This window comes from Aethalodelphis obliquidens, unplaced genomic scaffold (genome assembly GCF_003676395.1).
Source record: "Aethalodelphis obliquidens isolate GAN/ISIS:26980383/991018 unplaced genomic scaffold, ASM367639v1 scaffold29, whole genome shotgun sequence".
Taxonomy (NCBI): domain Eukaryota; kingdom Metazoa; phylum Chordata; class Mammalia; order Artiodactyla; family Delphinidae; genus Aethalodelphis; species Aethalodelphis obliquidens.
The window spans coordinates 16,327,976-16,348,044 of NW_020837973.1; the positions used below are offsets into that span (position 1 = coordinate 16,327,976).

Consider the following 20,069-nt stretch of genomic DNA (forward strand, 5'->3'; position numbering starts at 1 on the left):
TGCAAGCACAGGTGTGCCCACACCAAAGCTTGCTGTCAGTACATTTTGGCGGACTCCCAGGGCTGTGTATGTATTCATGTACCTGAACATTCCCAGTAGGAAGAGCTTTTTTTTTTTTTTCCCCACAAGAATAGCCCATAAGCTTTGTTGATATAATAGCAGTTTTTTATAATTCTCATTCTGTGAAACTCCTTAGTTATCATCAGATTTAGAGAAAAATTAGAAAGGCCTTCTTTAAAAAAAAAGCATATGAAATTTTAGTGACTAAAGTGGGGCAATACAGTGAGAAAAAAAAAAAAAAGGTGAAGAAGAAAAACAATCCAGGGTCAAGAAATACAAAGAGAACAAATAGGGTTGGTAGTGTGTAAATTACTGTAAATAAAAATGATAACTGGTAGTAGAGACACAGAAAAGGATGAGAAATATGGCTGAGTTATTGAAATGCTTAAGCCATGCATTTTGGGGAAATATTTCATTAACAAAATGGGAAATTCTTGTGTTTTAAAAGAAGGCTGACATGTATCTCTGTGAAGGAAGGACAATTACTCTTAGAAGAAAACACTCGTACTGTATTGTTGCTTAGAGAAGGGGAAAGCCCCCTTGCAGGTGTCAGGTGAACAAAGAGAAGTAAAAGAAGTGCTATATTTCTCTGCGTAATAACAATTGAGTTTCTGTAGAATATTCTGGAAGTTGTTGAGAAGATGGAAACAAGAAAAAGTGGCCCAAAGAGTGAGAGGGGGGCCTCAATGAAATAAAATGACAGTTTAAATTTCTAATGAGACAGATTAATGAAGAATTTGGAACATTTAATTTTCTGTTTCCAGTTTATTTCCTTTTGCATGAGTCATAATTACCTCCCACACTTCCTGAACCTTCAAAAAATTCTAGTTCCTCCAGGATCCTGTGTTAGCAGTGTTTTGGGCATTGAAGGAATGGGGACTCTGTTCTCCAGCAGAGGCAGACTGAAGATAGTAGCCCTGAGAGCTAAAATTGGACTTGGGACCTGGCAAGCTGAAGAGAATCTTCCTCCCTGTTTCTACTTGAACCTTCAAAAAAATACTGGGGGGGATTCCCTGGTGGCACAGTGGTTGAGAGTCCGCCTGCTGATGCAGGGGACACGGGTTCGTGCCCTGGTCTGGGAAGATCCCACATGCTGTGGAGCGGCTGGGCCCATGAGCTATGGCGGGTGAGCCTGCGCGTCCGGAGCCTGTGCTCGGCAACGGGAGAGGCCACAACAGTTAGAGGCCCGCGTACCGCAAAAAAAAAGAAAAAAAAAAATACTGGGACAGCACTTTTCTTCCCAAACTGCATGGGATGGGAGCTTCAGCCGTTTATGTAAAAATTAAAAGACAGGCTTATTGCAAAAAGTTGTAAGAGTTAGGTACATAAGACCAAAGTAAAAAGAAAATGAGAAAGAGGAAAAAATAAATATTCTCAAGACTACAACTTCATTATTCTTTTCTGATCCAGACACTCAACCTGTCTAAATTCAATAAGAGGAAAATGAAAAATGAAATAATTATGGTAAATTATGGTAATAACATAAAATGAGAGTTATATTAGAAACTCATGTTATTTTGGAAACCACCCTCCATGAATTACATTTTATTTCTATAAATATAGTGTTCTCATGTATATGTCACACAATGTACGAATCATTATGGAAGATATAAAGATGAGTAATGGAAATTCTCAAGGAGTTTGTATTCTAGGAATTCATTTTTCAACTATATGCATATTAAATATGTTGCTTTTATTTGTCAGGAATAGTTTTCTTTGTGATCTTGCAACTCACTAATGACTTTTTTTATGATGATCCCCCCAAATACTTAGTTTTCTAACAGCAGTTAGATACTAATTTTCTGTCATCCATTTAAGAAAGATCCTAAACTATAAGGTTACATGACTGACAGAAATACAAAAATTTTAAAAGGATGTTTATAGAAGACCAAAGATGAGGCACACATTAGAAAGTGTAATAAAAATAACAATTACATAAAATCAAATTCGCAATAAAAAAAATCATGTTTTTCTACAGAACTTTTATAGACATAATTTTGTAGTTAAAGTTAGATAATATATCTCCTGAGTAAAGAAAATTAGAAACATATTTCCAAGTGTAAGTCACTATGTGGGATTTGGTTTGAAGGGCAACAAAAACATAGTCGTGTCCACATCTTAAAGGAGCTGTCATAACATCACTTATGTGTAAAATCTAAAAACATTAAACTTGTAAAAAACAGGGAGTAAAATGGTGGTTATCAGGGGATGGAGGGGCTGAGGGGATAAGAGTGACGGTCTTTAAGGGTACAAACTTATAACAAGTAGTAAATAAGCCCTAGAAATCCAATGCACAGTATAGTGGATATAGATAATCCTGTACCATATTTATGTAATGTGATATCACTACATTAGCAATCATATTATAATAGATACTAGATAGATAGATAGATAGATAGAAAGAAATAATATCATAATTCAGTCTAGATTTTATTTTAATTATCTAAGATATTTGATTAGGAGAAAATCTAAGGAAGCCAACGTGATTGCAGTACATTTCAGGGGAAGAAATAACCTCTTAGAATAAATATAAATATACGGAGAAAAATTGAATTGCTTGGTGACTGCATTCCACAGATGATGCCTAATCAGGTATAAAGACTAAACAATACAACTGGAATATTTCCTGTCATCCATCTATTCAGTATTCAAAAATTAATTATCATGCAGCTAATAGGACTCAAGATACCAATGTATTAATTCCTGTCATTTTCTGCGACAGTCGCTATTGAGGAGCAGGATACACAGAGTGAAGTACAAAAGAAGATAAATCTATGTTTTTGTTTTTGTTTTATTTTACCAGGAAGAAATAGTATAAAACATGTTCTAATTAACCAACAGTGATTCCTATCATTTCCTATCACTTCTATTTTACAGTCAGTGAAATTATTGTTTTCCCTTCCTGGTAACAGCTAGTAAACTTTGTTACAAGAAGTTGATATTTGTGAAAAGGCAGATTCAATTGGTTTCATTTCTTTGTTTGCTTGTTCAACAGCTTTATTTAAGTTTAATTTACATACTATGAAATTCACTTAAGTGTCCAATTTAAGTCCATTCAATTATATGAATCCATCTAAGGCTAAAACAGTTTAACTGACTAACACAGAACACTAATCTTTAATTTTGTTTCATGAGAACTATACCCATAGCAATTCAATTCAATAGATATTATCAATTTTGTTCATGGCATAGGACATGCTGATATCCTTGCTATGGAGAAGGAGAGTTATCGGACATCTATAGTGTCTTTAAAATACTTTGCTACTTCAAGATGACAGTAATTTTTTTTTCAAATATGCATTCTCAATGGAGTATTAGAGAAAACTGCCTTTGGTTCTATTCTCTGATGTCACAAATATCAACTTTTAGTATAACTTTTGATATTTAACTTAAGCCAGTATGACAAATTTCCTTTTCCAGTTTAGTACTGGTATGAGAACTGTAAATTGGCTACTCATACACAGAGAGCAGGCTGCTCTCTGTGGATCATGGATTTTGGATTGAGAGGAATGAATGTCGTCTCGGGGAGCCCGCTCTACACCTGCCTGGGCAGTGCATTGTGCTATCAAGGTGATTTATCGTCCTGCAAAAGCACATTTCACAAAAATCCAGCTATCAGCATTGAATGTGCCTGTACAAAAAAATAACATATCCAGAGTGACAACCCTGCCAGCCTCTTGTTCAGCAATGTTTTGCATGTAACTTTTATCTTGTGTACTTGTTGCATGATCAAAAAATTGCTACCGTACTGTCAACAATTACCTTTGTTTGTTTTTTTAACATCTTTATTGGAGTATAAGTGCTTTACAATGTTGTGTTTGTTTCTGCTATATAACAAAGTGAGTCAGCTATATGTATACATATATACTCATATCCCCTCCCTCTTGTGTCTCCCTCCCACCTTCCCTATCCCACCCTTCTAGGTGGTCACAAAGCACCAAGCTGATCTCCCTGTGCTATGCGGCTGCTTCTCACTAGCTATCTATTTTACATTTGGTAGTGTATATATGTCAATTCTACTTAAATCTAGAAGATTGAAAGACCAAAAGAGGAAGCACTGGCACCTGTATAGAGATAACAAAACTTTCCTAAAAACCCCCAGGGGTCTTTCCTTTATATCTCACTGACCAGAACTGGGTCACAGAGGATGTGGAGAGGCTAGGAAATCTAATTTTTTAACTGAGTTATGTCACTACACAGAAAATCAGAGTTCTGATAGGATCAGCAAAGTAAGAAATAAGTATTGAGTGGACAACCACTTGTGTCTACCATAGTGTGTTAACTATTTCTTAAATGCTATATAAAATGGACTTCTTGTGTTGTTAATCCCCATACACTCTGCTGTAGTTCAGGAACTCTTTAGAATTCTTTCCTAAAGAAGACAAAGTATGACAATATTTCTTTCAGTAAATTGATGATATGACACAGCTTTGAATTACTGCATTGCATTTTTCTCTAAGAGAGGCAAATTTTTTAGCATTGGGATTACCAATTAATATTTTTGTGTGTTAGGTACTCAATCATAGGAAAATTATTTGAAAATTTTTGTGCATGCAATTATTATTATTATATGAATTAGGGATGGACTATGAAGGAGAAAAATTGACAAAACATATTCTACTGTGGAATACTCTACCTTCTACAGATATTGTGGGCCATAATTAAATGTTTTAACTTCTTAGTTATTAATAAATATAAAATATTATTATGGGGAAAAACTGTGTACAAGTAGATTTTCATATAGAATTATGAGAAATTAATATTGAAATCTATAAAGCATTTAAAAAGGCTTTACATCTTTTAAACAAACATATATAATGATCTTCTACAAACATTTTTTGTTCATTTTTGAAATGAAATACATTTGAAGTTAAATACTGAGGTTAAATACAACCAAAATTGTTGATGTATTTAATTACATCATGCAGACTGAAGAATGTTACAAACTTTGTTTTCAGTTACACCCTAGGAAATGCATTGAGGCCCTCCACCAAGTGCTTTTTTAATAGATGATTGATTTCTACTACAAGAAGTTAAGATAAGCTCATTTTTGAGAATCAAAGCTATTATTGGTTAAGACCTAAGCATTAAAGACAATTACTCCACAGAAAGCATGCCACTTTGCCTCATCTAGAGACACTATTCTGAGTTGGGACAGTCATATTTAAGCTAAAAGGCTAGTTATTTTGCCTAATTTATTTCCCTTTAAATTACCATTCCACATTTTCTAAAAGCATTTTTCTCTTATTAATAATATTTATAGGGGAGACCTTCAAGATGGTAGAGGAGTAAGATGTGGAGATCAACTTTCTCCCCACAAATATATAAAAAATTCAATTACATGTGGAACAACTCCTACAGAACACCTACTGAATGCTGGCAGAAGACCTCAGGCTTCCCAAAAGGCAAGAAACTCCCCACATACCTGGGTAGGGCAAAAGAAGAAAAGGAAAAACAGAGACAAAAGAATAGGGATGGGACCTGCACCTCTGGGAGGGAGCTGTGAAGGAGGAAAAGTTTCCACACACTAGGAAGGCCCCTCACTGGCAGAGACAGGGGGTGGGTGGTGGGAGGAAGCTTCGGAGCCATGGAGGAGAGTGCAACAACAGGGGTGCAGAGGGCAAAGCGGAGAGATTCCCTCACAGAGGATTGGTGCCGACCAGCACTCACCAGCCCAAGAGGCTTGTCTCCTCACCCGCGGGGACAGGCGCGGCTGGGAGCTGAGGCTTGGGCTTCAGAGGTCAGATCCAAGGGAGAGGACTGGGGTTGGCTGCATGAACACAGCCCGAAGGGGGCTAGTGTGCCACAGCTAGCTGGGAGGGAGTCTGGGAAAAAGTCTGGAGCTGCCTAAAAGGAAAGAGACCATTGTTTCAGGGTGTGTGAGGAAAGGAGATTCCTTCCCTGTCTCCCCATAGAAGGCAGAGCACCACCTAAATGAGCTCCAGAGATGGGTGTGAGCCGTGGCTATCAGCTTCGACCCCAGAGACGGGCATGGAATGCTAACACTGCTGCTGCAGCCACCAAGAATCCTGTGTGCAAGCACAGGTCACTATCCACACCTCCTCTCCCGGGAGCCGGTGCAGCCCGCCACTGCCAGGGTCCCATGATCCGGGGACAACTTCCCCGGGAGAACACATGGTGTACTGCAGGCTGTTGCAACGTCATGGCCTCTGCTGCTGCAGGCTTGCCCCGCATTCCAATTATGACTAGAGTACCCTTCCCTCTCCCCAGCCTGAGTGAGCCAGAGCCCCCTAATCAGCCACTCCTTTAACGCCCTCCTGTCTGGGCAGGAAACAGACACCCCCAGGTGACTGACATGCATAGGCAGGGCCAATCCAAAGCTGAACCCCAGGGGCTGTGCAAACAAAAAGGAGAAAGGGAAATTTCTCCCAGCAGCTTCAGGAGCATCAGATTAAAACCCCACAATCAACTTAGTGAACCCTGCATCTGTGGAATACCTGAATATACAATGAATTTTCCCAAAATGGAAGTGGTAGAATTTGGGAGCAACTGTAGACTTGGGGTTTGCTTGCTGTCTCTGATTTGTTTCTGGTTTTTATGTTTACCTTAGTTTAGTTTTTAGTGCTTGTTATCACTGGTGGATTTGATTATTGGTTTGGTTGCTCTCTTCTTTTTTTAAATTTTTTAAATTTATTTTTTTTTAATTTTATTATTTTTTTTCCTTTTTTCTCTTTTTGTGAGTGTGCATATGTATGCTTTTTTTGTGTGAATTTTTCTCTTTAGGTTTGCTTTTACCATTTGTTCTGGGGTTCTGACTGTTCATTTTGTTGTTGTTTGTTTATTTTCTTCTTATGAGTGTGTGTGTATGTTTCTTTTTGTGATTTTTGTCTGTTTAGTTATGCTTTTACCATTTGGTTTGGGGTCTTATGTGTTCTTTTTCTTTTCTTTTCTTCCTTTTCCTCTGAGCCGTGTGGCTGGCAGGGTCTTAGTGCTCTGGCTGGGTGTCAGGGCAGAGCCTCTGAGGTGGGACAGCCAAGTCCAGGACATTGGACCATCAGAGACCACCAGGGCCCATGTAATATCAATCAGTGAGAGCTCCCTCAGAGATCTCCGTCTCAACACTAAGACCCAGCACCAGCCAATGGCCAGGACACTCCAGTGCTGGTTGCTCCATGCTAAACTAGCAATATAGGAACACAAGCCCACCCATTAGTAGAGAGGCTGCCAAAAGTCATATTAAATTTACAAACATCCCAAAAAACACCACCGGACGTGGCCATGCCCAACAGAAGGACAAGATTCAGCACCACCCACCAGAACACAGACACCAGCCCTCTCCACCAGGAAGCCTACACAAGCCACTGAACCAACCTCACCCACTGGGGCAGACACCAAAAACAATGCAAACTACGAACATGCAGCCTGAGAAAAGGAGACCACAAACACAGTAAGTTATGCAAAATGAGAAGACAGAGAAATATGAGGAAGATGAAGGAGCAAAGTAAAAACCCACCAAACCAAACAAAGAAGAGGAAATAGGCAGTCTACCTGAAAAAGAATTCAAAGTAATGATAGTAAAGATGATCCAAAATCTTGGAAATAGAATGGAGAAAATACAAGAAATGCTTAACAAGGACCTAGAAGAACTAAAGAGCAAACAATGATGAATGGCACAATAAATGAAATTAAAATTTCTCTAGAAGGAATAATTGAGGCAGAAAAACAGATAAGTGACCTGGAAGACAAAATAGTGGAAATAACAGCCTCAGAGCGGAATAAAGAAAAAAAGAATGAAAAGAATTGAGGACAGTCTCAGAGACCTCTGGGACAATGTTAAATGCACCAACATTCGAATTATAGGGGTCTCAGAAAAAGAATAGAAAAAGAAAGGAACTGAGAAAATATTTGAAGAGATTATAGTTGAAAACTTCCCAAACATAGGAAATAGTCAATCAACTCCAGGAAGCACAGAGCGTCCCATACAGAATAAATCCAAGGAGAAACATACTGAGACACATATTAATCAAACTATCAAAAATTAAATACAAAGAAAAAATATTAAAAGCAGCAAGGGAAAAGCAACAAATAATATACAAGGGAATCCTCATAAGGTTAACAGCTGATCTTTCAGCAGAAAGTCTGCAAGCCAGAAGGGAGTGGGAGGACATATTTAAAGTGATGAAAGGGAAAAACGTACAACCAAGATTACTCTACCCAACAAGGATCTCATTCAGATTCGACAGAGAAATTAAAACCTTTACAGACAAGCAAAAGTTAAGAGAATTCAGCACCACCAAACCAGCTTTACAACAAATGATAAAGGAACTTCTCTAGGTAGGAAACACAAAAGAAGGAAAAGACCTACAATAACAAACGCAAAACAATTAAGAAAATGGTAATAGGAACATACTTATCGATAATTACATTAAATGTAAATGGATTAAATGCTCTAACCAAAAGACAAACACTGGCTGAATGGATACAAAAACAAAAACAAAACATGTATATATGCTGTCTACAAAAGACTCACTTCAGACATAGGGGCAGACTGAAAGTGAGGAGATGGAAAAAAGATATTCCATGCAAACGGAAATCAAAAGTAGCAATTCTCATATCACACAAAATAGACTTTAAAATAAAGATTATTACAAGAGACAAAGAAGGACATTACATAATGATCAAGGGGTCATTCCAAGAAGATATAACAATTGTAAATATTTGTTTACAATTACAATGCACCCAACATAGAAGCACTTCAATACATAAGACAAATACTAACAGCTATAAAAGGGGAAATTGACAGTAACACAGGGGACTTTAACACCCCACTTTCACCAATGGACAGATCATCCAAAATGAAAATAAATAAGGAAACATAGGCTTTAAATGACACATTAAACAAGATGGATTTAACTGACATTTATAGGAGATTCCATATAAAAACAACACAATACACTTTCTTCTCAAGTGCTCATGGAACATTCTCCAGGATAGATCATATCTTGGGTCACAAATCAAGCCTTGGTAAATTTAAGAAAATTGAAATTGTATCGAGTATCTTTCCTGACCACAACACTATGAGACCAGATAGCAATTACAGGAAAAAAAAATGTAAAACGTAGAAACACATGGAGGCTAAACAATACGCTACTAAATAACCAAGGGATCATGAAGAAATCAAAGAGGAAATCAATGAACACCTAGAAACAAATGACAAAGAAAACACGAAGACCCAAAACATATGGGATGTAGCAAAAGCAGTTCTAAGAGGAAAGTTTAGAGCAATACAATCCTACCTCAAGAAACAAGAAACACCTCAAATAAACAACCTAACCTTACATCTAAAGCAATTAGAGGAAGAAGAAGAACAACAACAACAAAAAAAACAAAGTTAGCAGAAGGAAAGAAATCATAAAGATCAGATCAGAGATAAATGAAAAAGAATGGAAGGAAATGACAGCAAAGATCAACAAAACTAAAAGCTGGTTCTTTGGGAAGATCAAAATTGATAAACCATTAGCCAGACCCATCAAGAAAAGAAGGGAGAAGACTTAAATCAACAGAATTAGAAATGAAAAAGAAGTAACAACTGACACTGCAGAAATCTAACGGATCATGATAGATTACTAGATGCAACTACATGCCAATACAATGGATAACCTGGTTGAAATGGACAAATTCTTAGAAAAGTAGAACCTTCTAAAACTGAACCAGGAGGAAATAGAAAATATGAACAGACAAATCACAAGCACTGATAATAAGACTGTGATTAAAAATCTTCAAACAAACAAAAGCCCAGGGCAAGATGCCTTCACAGGTGAATTCTATCAAACATTTAGAGAAGAGCTTACACCTACCCTTCTCAAACTCTTCGAAAATATAGCAGAGGGAGAGACACTCCCAAACTCATTCTACCATGCCACCATCACGCTGATGCCAAAACCAGGCAAAGATGCCACAAAAAAAGAAAACTACACACCAATATCACTAATGAACATAGATGTAAAAATCATCAACAAAATACTAGGAAACAGAATCCAACAGCACATTAAACGGATCATACATCATGATCAAGTGGGGTTTATCCCAGGAATGCAAGGACTCTTCAATATATGCAAATCAAAATCAATCAATGTAATACACCATATTAACAAAATGAAGGACAATACCACATGATAATCTCAACAGATGCATAAAAAACTTTTGACAAAATTAAACACCCATTTATGATGAAAACTCTCCAGAAAGTAGGGATAGAAGGAAATTACCTCAACATAATAAAGGCCTTTATGACAAACCCACAGCCAACATCATTCTCAATGGTGAAAAGCTGAAACCATTTCCACTAAGATCAGGAAGAAGACAGGTTTGCCCATTCTCACCACTATTATTCAACACAGTTTTGGAAGTGTTAGCCATGGCAATCAGAGAAGAAAAGGAAATAAAAGGAATCTAAATCAGAAAAGAAGAAGTAAAAGTGACACTGTTTGCAGATGATATGATACTATATATAAAGATTCCTAAAGATGCTACCAGAAAACTACTAGAGCTAATCAATGAATTTGGTAAAGTAGCAGGATACAAAATTAATGCACAAAAATCTCTAGCATTCATATACACTAATGATGAAAAATCTGAAAGTGAAATTAAGAAAACACTCCCATTTACCACTGCAACAAAAAGAATAAAATACCTAGGAATAAACCTACCTAAGGACACAAAAGACCCGTATGCAGAAAATTATAAAAACCCTAGAGAGATATACCATATTCATGGATGGGAAGAATCAACATTGTGAAAATGACTATACTACCCAAAGCAATCTACAGATTCAGTAGATTCCTATCAAACTACCACTGGCATTTTTCACAGAACTAGAACTAAAAATTTTATAGTTTGTATGGAAACAGAAAAGACCCTGAATGGTTAAAGCAATATTGAGAAAGAAAAACTGAGCTGGAAGAATCAGGCTCCCTGACTTCAGACTATACTACAAAGCTACAGTAATCAACACAGTATGGTTCTGGCACCAAAACAGAAGTACAGATCAATGGAACAGGATAGAAAGCCCAGAGATAAACCCACACATATATGGTCACCTTATCTTTGATAAAGGAGGCAAGAATATACAGTGGAGAAAAGACAGCCTCTTCAATAAGTAGTGCTGGGAAAATTGGACAGTTACATGTAAAATAATGACGTTAGAACACTCCTTAACACCATACACAAAAATAAACTCAAAATGGATTAAAGACCTAAATGTAAGGCCAGACACTATAAAACTCTTAGAGGAAAACATAGGCAGAACACTCTATGACATAAATCACAGCAAGATCTTTTTTGACCCACCTCCTAGAGAAAAGGATATAAAAACAAAAATAAACAGATGGGACCTAATGAAACTTAAAAACTTTTGCACAGCCAAGGAAACCATAAACAAGATGAAAAGACAAACCTCAGAATGGGAGAAAATAGTTGCAAATGAAGCAACTGACAAAGGATTAATCTCCAAAATATACAAGCAGCTCATGCAGCTCAATATCAAAAAAATCAAACAACCCAATCCAAATATGGGCAGAAGACCTAAATAGATACTTCTCCAAAGAAGATATACACATTGCCAACAAACACATGAAAGGATGCTCAACATCACTAATCATTAGTGAAATGCAACTCAAAACCACAATAAGGTATCTTCTCACACTGGTCAGAATACCCATCATCAAAAAATCTACAAACAATAAAAGCTGGAGAGGATGTGGACATAAGGAACCCCTCTTGCACTGTTGGTGGGAATGTAAATTGATATAGCCACTATGGAGAACAGTAAGGAGGTCACTTAAAACACTAAAAATAGAACTACCATATGACCCAGCAATCCCACTACTGGGCATATACCCGGAGAAAACCATAATTCAAAAATAAATATGTACCACGATATTCACTGCAACACTATTTACAATAGCTGGGACATGGAAGCAACCTAAGTGTCCATCGACAGATGAATGGATAAAGAAGATGAGGCACATGTATACAATGGAATATTACTCAGCCATAAAAAGAAATGAAATTGAGTTATTTGTAGTAAGGTGGATGGACCTAGAGTCTGTCATACAGAGTAAAGTAAGTCAGAAAGAGAGAAACAAATACTGTATGCTAACACATATATAAGAATCTAAAAAAAAAAAATGCTTCTGATGAACCTAGGGGCAGGACAGGTATAAAGATGCAGACGTAGAGACTGGACTTGAGGATATGGGGAGGGGGAAGGGTAAGCTGGGCCGAAGTGAGAGAGTAGCATTGACATATATGCACCAAAAAATGTAAAATCGCTAGTGGGAAGCAGCTGCATAGCACAGGGATGTCAGTTTGGTGCTTTGTGACCACCTAGTGAGGTAGGATAGGGAAGGTGGGAAGGAGGATCAACAGGGAACGGATATGGGGATATATGTATACACATAGCAGATTCACAGCAGAAACTAACACAACATTATAAATCAGTTATACTCCAAGAAAGATGTTAAAAAGAAAAAGACTAGATTAATCATTTCAGTGGAGAATTAAAAGTGATAAAAAAGGCAATTTTAAAACTAAATAAAGGCTTCCCTGGTGGTGCAGTGGTTGAGAGTCCACTTGCCGATGCAGGGGACACAGGTTAGTGCCCTGGTCCGGGAGGATCCCACGTGCCACAGAGCCGCTGGGCCCGTGAGCCATGGCCGCTGGGCCTGCGCGTCTGGAGCCTGTGCTCTGCAGTGGGAGAGGCCACGGCAGTGAGAGACCCGTGTACCAAAAAAAAAAAAAAAAAAAAAAAAAACTAAATAAAAAAATTACAATAAGCAAGAAAAAATACTTATAAAGACAACTTTCTTTGAAATTTCAGAAAAGGAATTTACATAAGATTTAATAGTGGAACTCATTTTTTAAAATTTTGTTTGGTTATTTGGACTAAAAAAATTCTTCCAAATGAAATTTTTTTTTTTTTTAATTTAGATGGACTCTTTCAAACTCATCATGGTGAACTATATAGTAATTTTGAAAATTCTTGTCAATGTTAAAGGAAAGATAGCAAAATGAGAGAACCTTACTGAGTACCTATGTTTTTCCAGTGACTGGATAAAGTAACAGCATTGCATTACCCTCCTCACTGGAATCGACATTTTCATTATAAATATACATACAAGGAAACTAGAACATAAAATTTAAGTAGCTTGATAAATTTACTATGGTACTAAGTACATCCTAAGATTTGACCATGAAGTATTCCCAAGTCATTTTGGAATAACCCTTGGTATTTTAGAAAAATAATAAATATGAATTACTTCACTATACTAATTAAACTATAACATGACTAAATATTTGTTTTCATAGGAAGGTCAAATAAGTATTTCTTTATTATATTTACAATAATGCCTTTTAAAAATAAGTAGTAATATTATTTGTGCCTTTAGAACCAATAGGCATCACTAGGTGTAGTGCATTTTATTTGATGTCAACTGCCCTGTTCCCTGTGGAATGCATGTCATTAATGCAGAAAGGTTTGACAGACAAGAGATTTGAAACCCAATGTCTACCCTTTTTTAACATCATGTCACAGAAACATTCAAGTACTAAAGTGAACTAGAAGTGTTGAAAAAAATCTGGTATATTCTTTGTATCAATATATAATTAAAAGGTAGCCTTTCTAGTCTTACTATTCTTATGTATCTGAAAATTAAATGTAGAATTTATCAACAGAAATGTTTTAAGCTACTATATTTTCTAATTAAATATTCATTTTAAATAAGTAAAAATTAATAAAGATTGTATGAAAAATGATTCACAATTTAAAATATAAGTGCATCTATATTAAACTGAATAAATGTGTCAGTAGTCTTTATTAGGTGTGTGGCAGAAAACCACTATTAGTGCCATTTATACAGAATCCAACATTGACTTTCACTGATTTATGTTTCATATTAATTATGGTCAAAAGAGCTGGTATTCACCTCTGCTAGCACTGTAAACAGTTGTAAATAAAGAATAAATAGGATTTTGTAAACCTGCATACCCTTGTTTTCCCTGACATCAGGTTTTAATCCAGGTTTTCATGTTTCCTGAATTGACCATAAAGAAGATTCAACACATTTCCGTGTGAAATAGGTACAGGCATACTTTAACATATATGTACCAGCTAAAATAACAAGAAGTAATTCATAAGTTGTGGACTATAAAACAGCTAGTGGAGAAAATCATCAAGTGGCTATAAATACCACGACCATTAAAAGATACGCATTCTCATTTAAAAACCTCATACCTGCCTTTTGTGAATCCTCCATTCTAAGACCCTGGAAAGAAACATGGTAGGTTTCTGGTTTTCTCTTCGACCTAAGTCAAGGGAAGTAGTTATTTTATAGCAACTCAATCATCAAGCTTCTATTATCACCTCCTGACCTAAATTTTGTAGTTTCTAAAGAAACAAAGAGTTCTTGTACACATAAATTTATTTTTAAAGCAGTTGACAGTGTATTAACTGGAGTACGATTGAGATTTGAGTTGTGTTAATAAACAACCATAAGCTCAGATTTCTCTTCACTTCAGTTCTCTGACCACTTCATATGGCTTTCTTACTCAGCTGCCTTCCTCAAAATAACTTGCTTAGGGTCAGTAGTTTGCATGAACATTAAAATGGTTCCTCCATATAATAACTCTAAAAGTGTTTTCTTGCTGAATTAAAATGAATATATTTAAGTAGAATTATCCTCATAAAGCCTACATTAACACTATTTCTACATGAGTCTGGCTGGAAATATTATATGTCTTTTACAATTCATTGTCCTCTCAGTTATTTTTTCATAGCCTTCTGTATCTTTCAAATAGTAGTTAATGTTAAATCACTCATTAATGGGTATTCCTCTTTTGTTGTTATACATTAAGCAAACATCATGAAATAGTTTCTGCAACAAAACTTATTTGAAACAATAAATTATTCACAAGATTTATGTTTCATCATATTGATTAATGGAATTCCAGTAGAAAACAATACATACCTTATTAAACAAATTGTGTATAGTATAGTGACTTAAGAGCCACAAAATTATTTTCTCTGGATACAGTAATTCATACATAGTTAATATAATAGGAAGCAAGGCCTCATTGGCAGCTTGTCATTGGATAATTAGGTTAAGTACCAAGATGTACCTTTTAACATGATGGAAACAAGGCAATCCAAAGTCCTGATCTTAACCATAATCACTCACAACTCTATTTGGGCACAAAAGTTCTGATTTATTATAATTTGTCTTCATCGAAAGTACTAATTGGAAACGTTATCATATAGTCATGTTAAATGAAAGGATAGAATTAAAGTATTACTATTAAAATGTACATTTTTAAGTAACTACTATCCCAACATTTATTATATAACATCTCATCTATAGCAACTGATTCCTTAGTTCTAAGTATGTTTGTATTTTATTCCAGTTATTTAAGGCACAATTTTCACTAAATTCATTAGTTCTAAGGATGTTTAATTGCATTGTAAGAGGTCTTTTAAGCTTAAATTACCAAAAAAGTCTTAGCTTTGAAGAGAATGCTCAGCATTTTGTTTTCTAATCGCTCTTAGCACTTTCTACAGACAGCAGGCTAAGAGATTTGCATATTTAAACAATCTTTGTAGTAGAGCATAAATCCGTAGACTCCCATGATGCTTCAGACAATACAATATTGAAATTAAAACATATCAACATGGAGGCATACACTTCATTCAATAAATAATTTTGCTTAAAGAAAGGAAGAAAAAATTGTAGGAGCAAAGATCATTTCAATAGAGCAGTACCTGAATAGCAGCCTATTTATATTTAAGATAATTATTTTTGTTTCCTGAAGTACTTAATTAACCCATAATAAATATGTACAACCAAATGCAATTTTTATTTGAATATTGCGTTTGATGTATTTGCTTCACTAAAACACAAGCTACAGCAGAGTCTAACACTAGTCAAATCTTGTCCTCAGTGGCCTTTCTTTGTCCAAAGTAAATATGCATGCACACACACACACACATCTACCTGCATGTGCTCACACCAACACATGCAAACACTCAGACAGATAACTCAAACATACACTAACACAGAGAATTTGGTATTTGGTACTAAAAAGATCAAGAAGTGTGTGGAAAGTTTTAAAATCCATATAAGATGTCTATACCCTAGCCATGTTCTATTAAGTAAATATAATATTTATGTATAAATAAAAATTTGGCTTTCTATAAGGACAGTTGAGTAAATCGAGGTATGTGTGCATGTGTGTGCATGCATGAACATGTGTTTGTGCAATCCTAAAACAAGGTAACTGGAACGGTCTCCTCATTTCTTTCCTTCAGGAAGATGCATATTTAAAGTGAGAAATACACATCTTTCTTATATAAAAGAACCATGGTTATTGGGAAAGTACCACAAAATGAGCAATGCTATTGTCAAATAATGATTTGGCTTAAGATTTTCTATCACTACAATGGCTACCATATTACAATATGTAAGTGCATTAAATCAACATTTTGTACCCCTTAAATTTACAGTGTTATATGTCAAATACACCTCAATAAAAAATATTTTCAATTAATTTAAAAGTCTCCTACCAGAACAACATGCATGTACATATATATATGTATATATATATATATGTATATGCATATACATACACGTATATATGTATATATGTGTATATATATACATATATAGAGAGAGATATATAATTTTTGTCCCAGAATTTTGATTATTCGGTTAATAAACAATTTTATTTCTAACTATTCAGTAATAGCTTAGTACTACAAGAACTTATATATCTCATATTCACTTTAGGTCACATTATGTTACTTATTTTTATTATCTCCCAATTCTTATTTTTTATTTCACTTAATTAAATATTATAATTAATTTTATAATTGTAATGCATATAATATGTGGATATATATGTGTATATTCTTAATTTACATATCTATATCTATACACCTTTTTCATTCTTTTCTTCTTAAATTATAGAAATTTAAGAGGTTAAGCAGTATGTCTGAGATCTCTTCCTGCCCAGTGTACTTTGTGTTGGAGTGCACCAGGGAAAGAGAGAAGGCACCTTCTCATAAACATGAAAATGACAATCCTCCTAGCAATCTAATGGCATTAACTATTGGAGTATGACTGTCCATAGCATCATTTCAGCTGATGTACCTCACTGCCTGAGACAATGGTTAATAAACTGTAATCTGTAGACTTACTGAGCAGGTTCCCTGAAAAATTGTTGTAAGCTATATAACAATATGAGGATAAGGGGATATTTATGACCAAATATGACTCTTTTGTGTTAGTTATGTGGCAGTGCCCTTTACTTGAAGATCTCACATGTTAACTTGATTCAGAATTCATCTCACATGACCAGAAAGGACCCAGGAAGCTTCTGGAATATCCTGGACCTCTCTCTGCTCCATCTGTGTCTCCTGATTATGTACGTTCTTGAAACTGTTTATTAAACTTGAAACACTTCATACTGAACATTTAGCTACATTAAAAATGGGTTTATATTTAGCTTTAGCCAAGTTTCTATTTACAAATTGTTTGTCAATAAGGCCATGAGTTTTTGTGGTTTTTAGACTATGCTGCTATAACATAGCCCTAAAATGAATTTTTGAGTATCCTTCATTTTCATTTTGACATCACATAATATAATATGATATGATTATTTTGGCTACAGAAAAGAGAAGAGGTGAAGCAGAATTCACATTTTTCCTTAACAAATGCTTGTATGTGTTTGGCTTTATTCTCAGTTAATTTGTTTTACGTAACACAATACTTGAGGGCTGAAGCGTTATGTAACCTCTGTTTTAAATAGACAGCATTTATTTAAATGTCACAGAAATATGCAAATGTAAGAAGCATTTTACTTGTATGGATATAAATGATGGATAATCAAATATTAAGGAGAGCAGTTAATTTATCTTCAATTATGCAATCACATTGTTTTAGAAAAAGTGAGGGCATTTTTTAATGTGCTAAAATAACAATGTCTAATGTAGAAAAGTACATAGACATGAAAATATTGCTTTCTTTTATTGTAGCATGCATCTGCACACAAATTATCCTTAAAAACACTAACCTGTTTTAGGGTCTACAGAGAAGTAGGGCTGTCCCTGGAGAATGCTGTAAACCACCCGAGCACTGTTTCCATAGGTAGGGTCATCTGCATCAGTGGCTGTCACCTGTAGAACAGAGGTACCTGTGCATTCAGGAAAACAAATTTTAGTGTGTGATGGCATTAAACACATGATTAATTTGTACACAGAAAAAGGTAATGCTGAAATACTTATGGAGAGTGATAATTTCTTGTATTTCTTAGATTTATCTCTCAAACACGGTCCCTGCTTTCTTTCCGTGCCACTAACTGTCCTAAATGAGAGCCCAGAATGGAGTGTTTGGTTTAAGATAGTTTAATGTGATTCTTTATATGCTGATACCATTATAAAGGGTCTCTTTTAACCCTCACATAATCAGCGTCGGGTTGGGTCAATGCTCAAGAATCAAATAGGTGTTAACTGGGGATAAAAATCAAAAGTATTTTGAGAGTGTACAGTTGACTATTGAACAATGCTGGGGGTACTGACAAATTTCAGTTTTTAATTTTAGTAGTTAAGTCTATGATTTAGGTCTTACACACCTACTAAGGGTCTAATATCTACTTAACTACAAAGTTTTTACTTCTATGTTGGAATTCAGACACAACTTTAGGCAAAACTTTTTCTGTACCTTCAAAGGATCCTAGAAAAGTTAATAGACTTAGTATGCCAAGTTCATTTGACAATCCTTATTAGTAGAACATAAATGTACAGTTGGCCCTCCATATATATGGTTCCACATCCACAAATGCGGTCAACTGTTGATTGTGTACTATGTTATGATCTGCTGTGGTTGAATTTCTGTATATGGAACCCACGGATATGGATATGGAGGGCCAGCTACGGGACTTGAGTATCTGCAGGTTCTGGTGTCCACGGGGGTCCTGGAACCAATTGCCTGCAGATACTGAGGGATGACTGTATAAAGATTTTTAATAAAATGCCATGATTTTGGCCTCTAAATAGTATTTTTACATTGATCTGCTAAGCAAAAATATAACTAGTAATTATGTACACTTAGAAGAAAAGGATTGTGTTATACCTAAGAGAAATTTCTAATTGTGGATAATAAAACATAATGGTGACACCAAATTCTGACAGGAAATTAGGCCTCTCATACACTGCTGGTGGAAATGTAAGTTTAGAAAATTCTTAAATAAACAAACATACATTTACCATACAATCCAGCAAATTGTACTCTTGGGCATTTACGCTAAAGTAATAAAAATATACGTTCACATAAAAGCCTATTTACAAATATTCACAGCAACATTATTCTTAGTAGCACCAAACTAGAAGCCCAGATATCCTTCAATGGGAAAATGGTTAAACAAACCATGGTACAGTATTACTATGGAATACTACTTAGCAATAAAAATGAACAGAATATTAATATAGGCACTAACTTGGATAAATCTTCAGGGAATCATACCCAGGAGGGGAAAAGACAATCCTCAAAGGCTATATACTGTATGATTCCACTTATTTAACATTCTTGAAGTGATGCAATTTTAGAAGTGGATGACAGATTAGTAGTTGCCAGAGTCTGGGAAAGAAGGAGTGGAAAGGGGTGGGTTTGGTCATAAAAAGGCAACATGAGAGATAATGATGGTGCTGGAATTGTTCAGTATTTTGATTATGGATACGTGCGAACTAAACACATACATACACTCACAAGTAAAACTAGGGAAATCTAAATAAAATTGGTAAATAATTTCAATAGCCTGGTTATGATATTGTTTTATACTGGATATTTTGCAGGATGTTAGCAAGGGGTAAAATTGGGTAAAGGGTACAAGAAATCTATATCGTTTCTCATGAATGCATGTGAATCTATGATGACCTCAAATTTTAAAGTTTAAAATGTATATCTTATTGCTTCACTGTTAGTCCATTCTTAGACAGCCTT

The 20,069-nt window shown here is 35.3% G+C and overlaps 1 protein-coding gene across 1 annotated transcript in view; it reads right to left on the reverse strand.

Annotated features, from left to right (window-relative positions):
* The window catches only part of CDH18 (cadherin 18), a 354,098-nt gene that overhangs the window by 219,743 nt on the left and 114,286 nt on the right, over positions 1-20,069 (reverse strand). Inside the window, exon 3 of the mRNA XM_027125360.1 lies at positions 18,145-18,264. Coding sequence (XP_026981161.1) covers positions 18,145-18,264 — 120 coding nt within the window. The remainder of the gene's footprint in view (positions 1-18,144; positions 18,265-20,069) is intronic.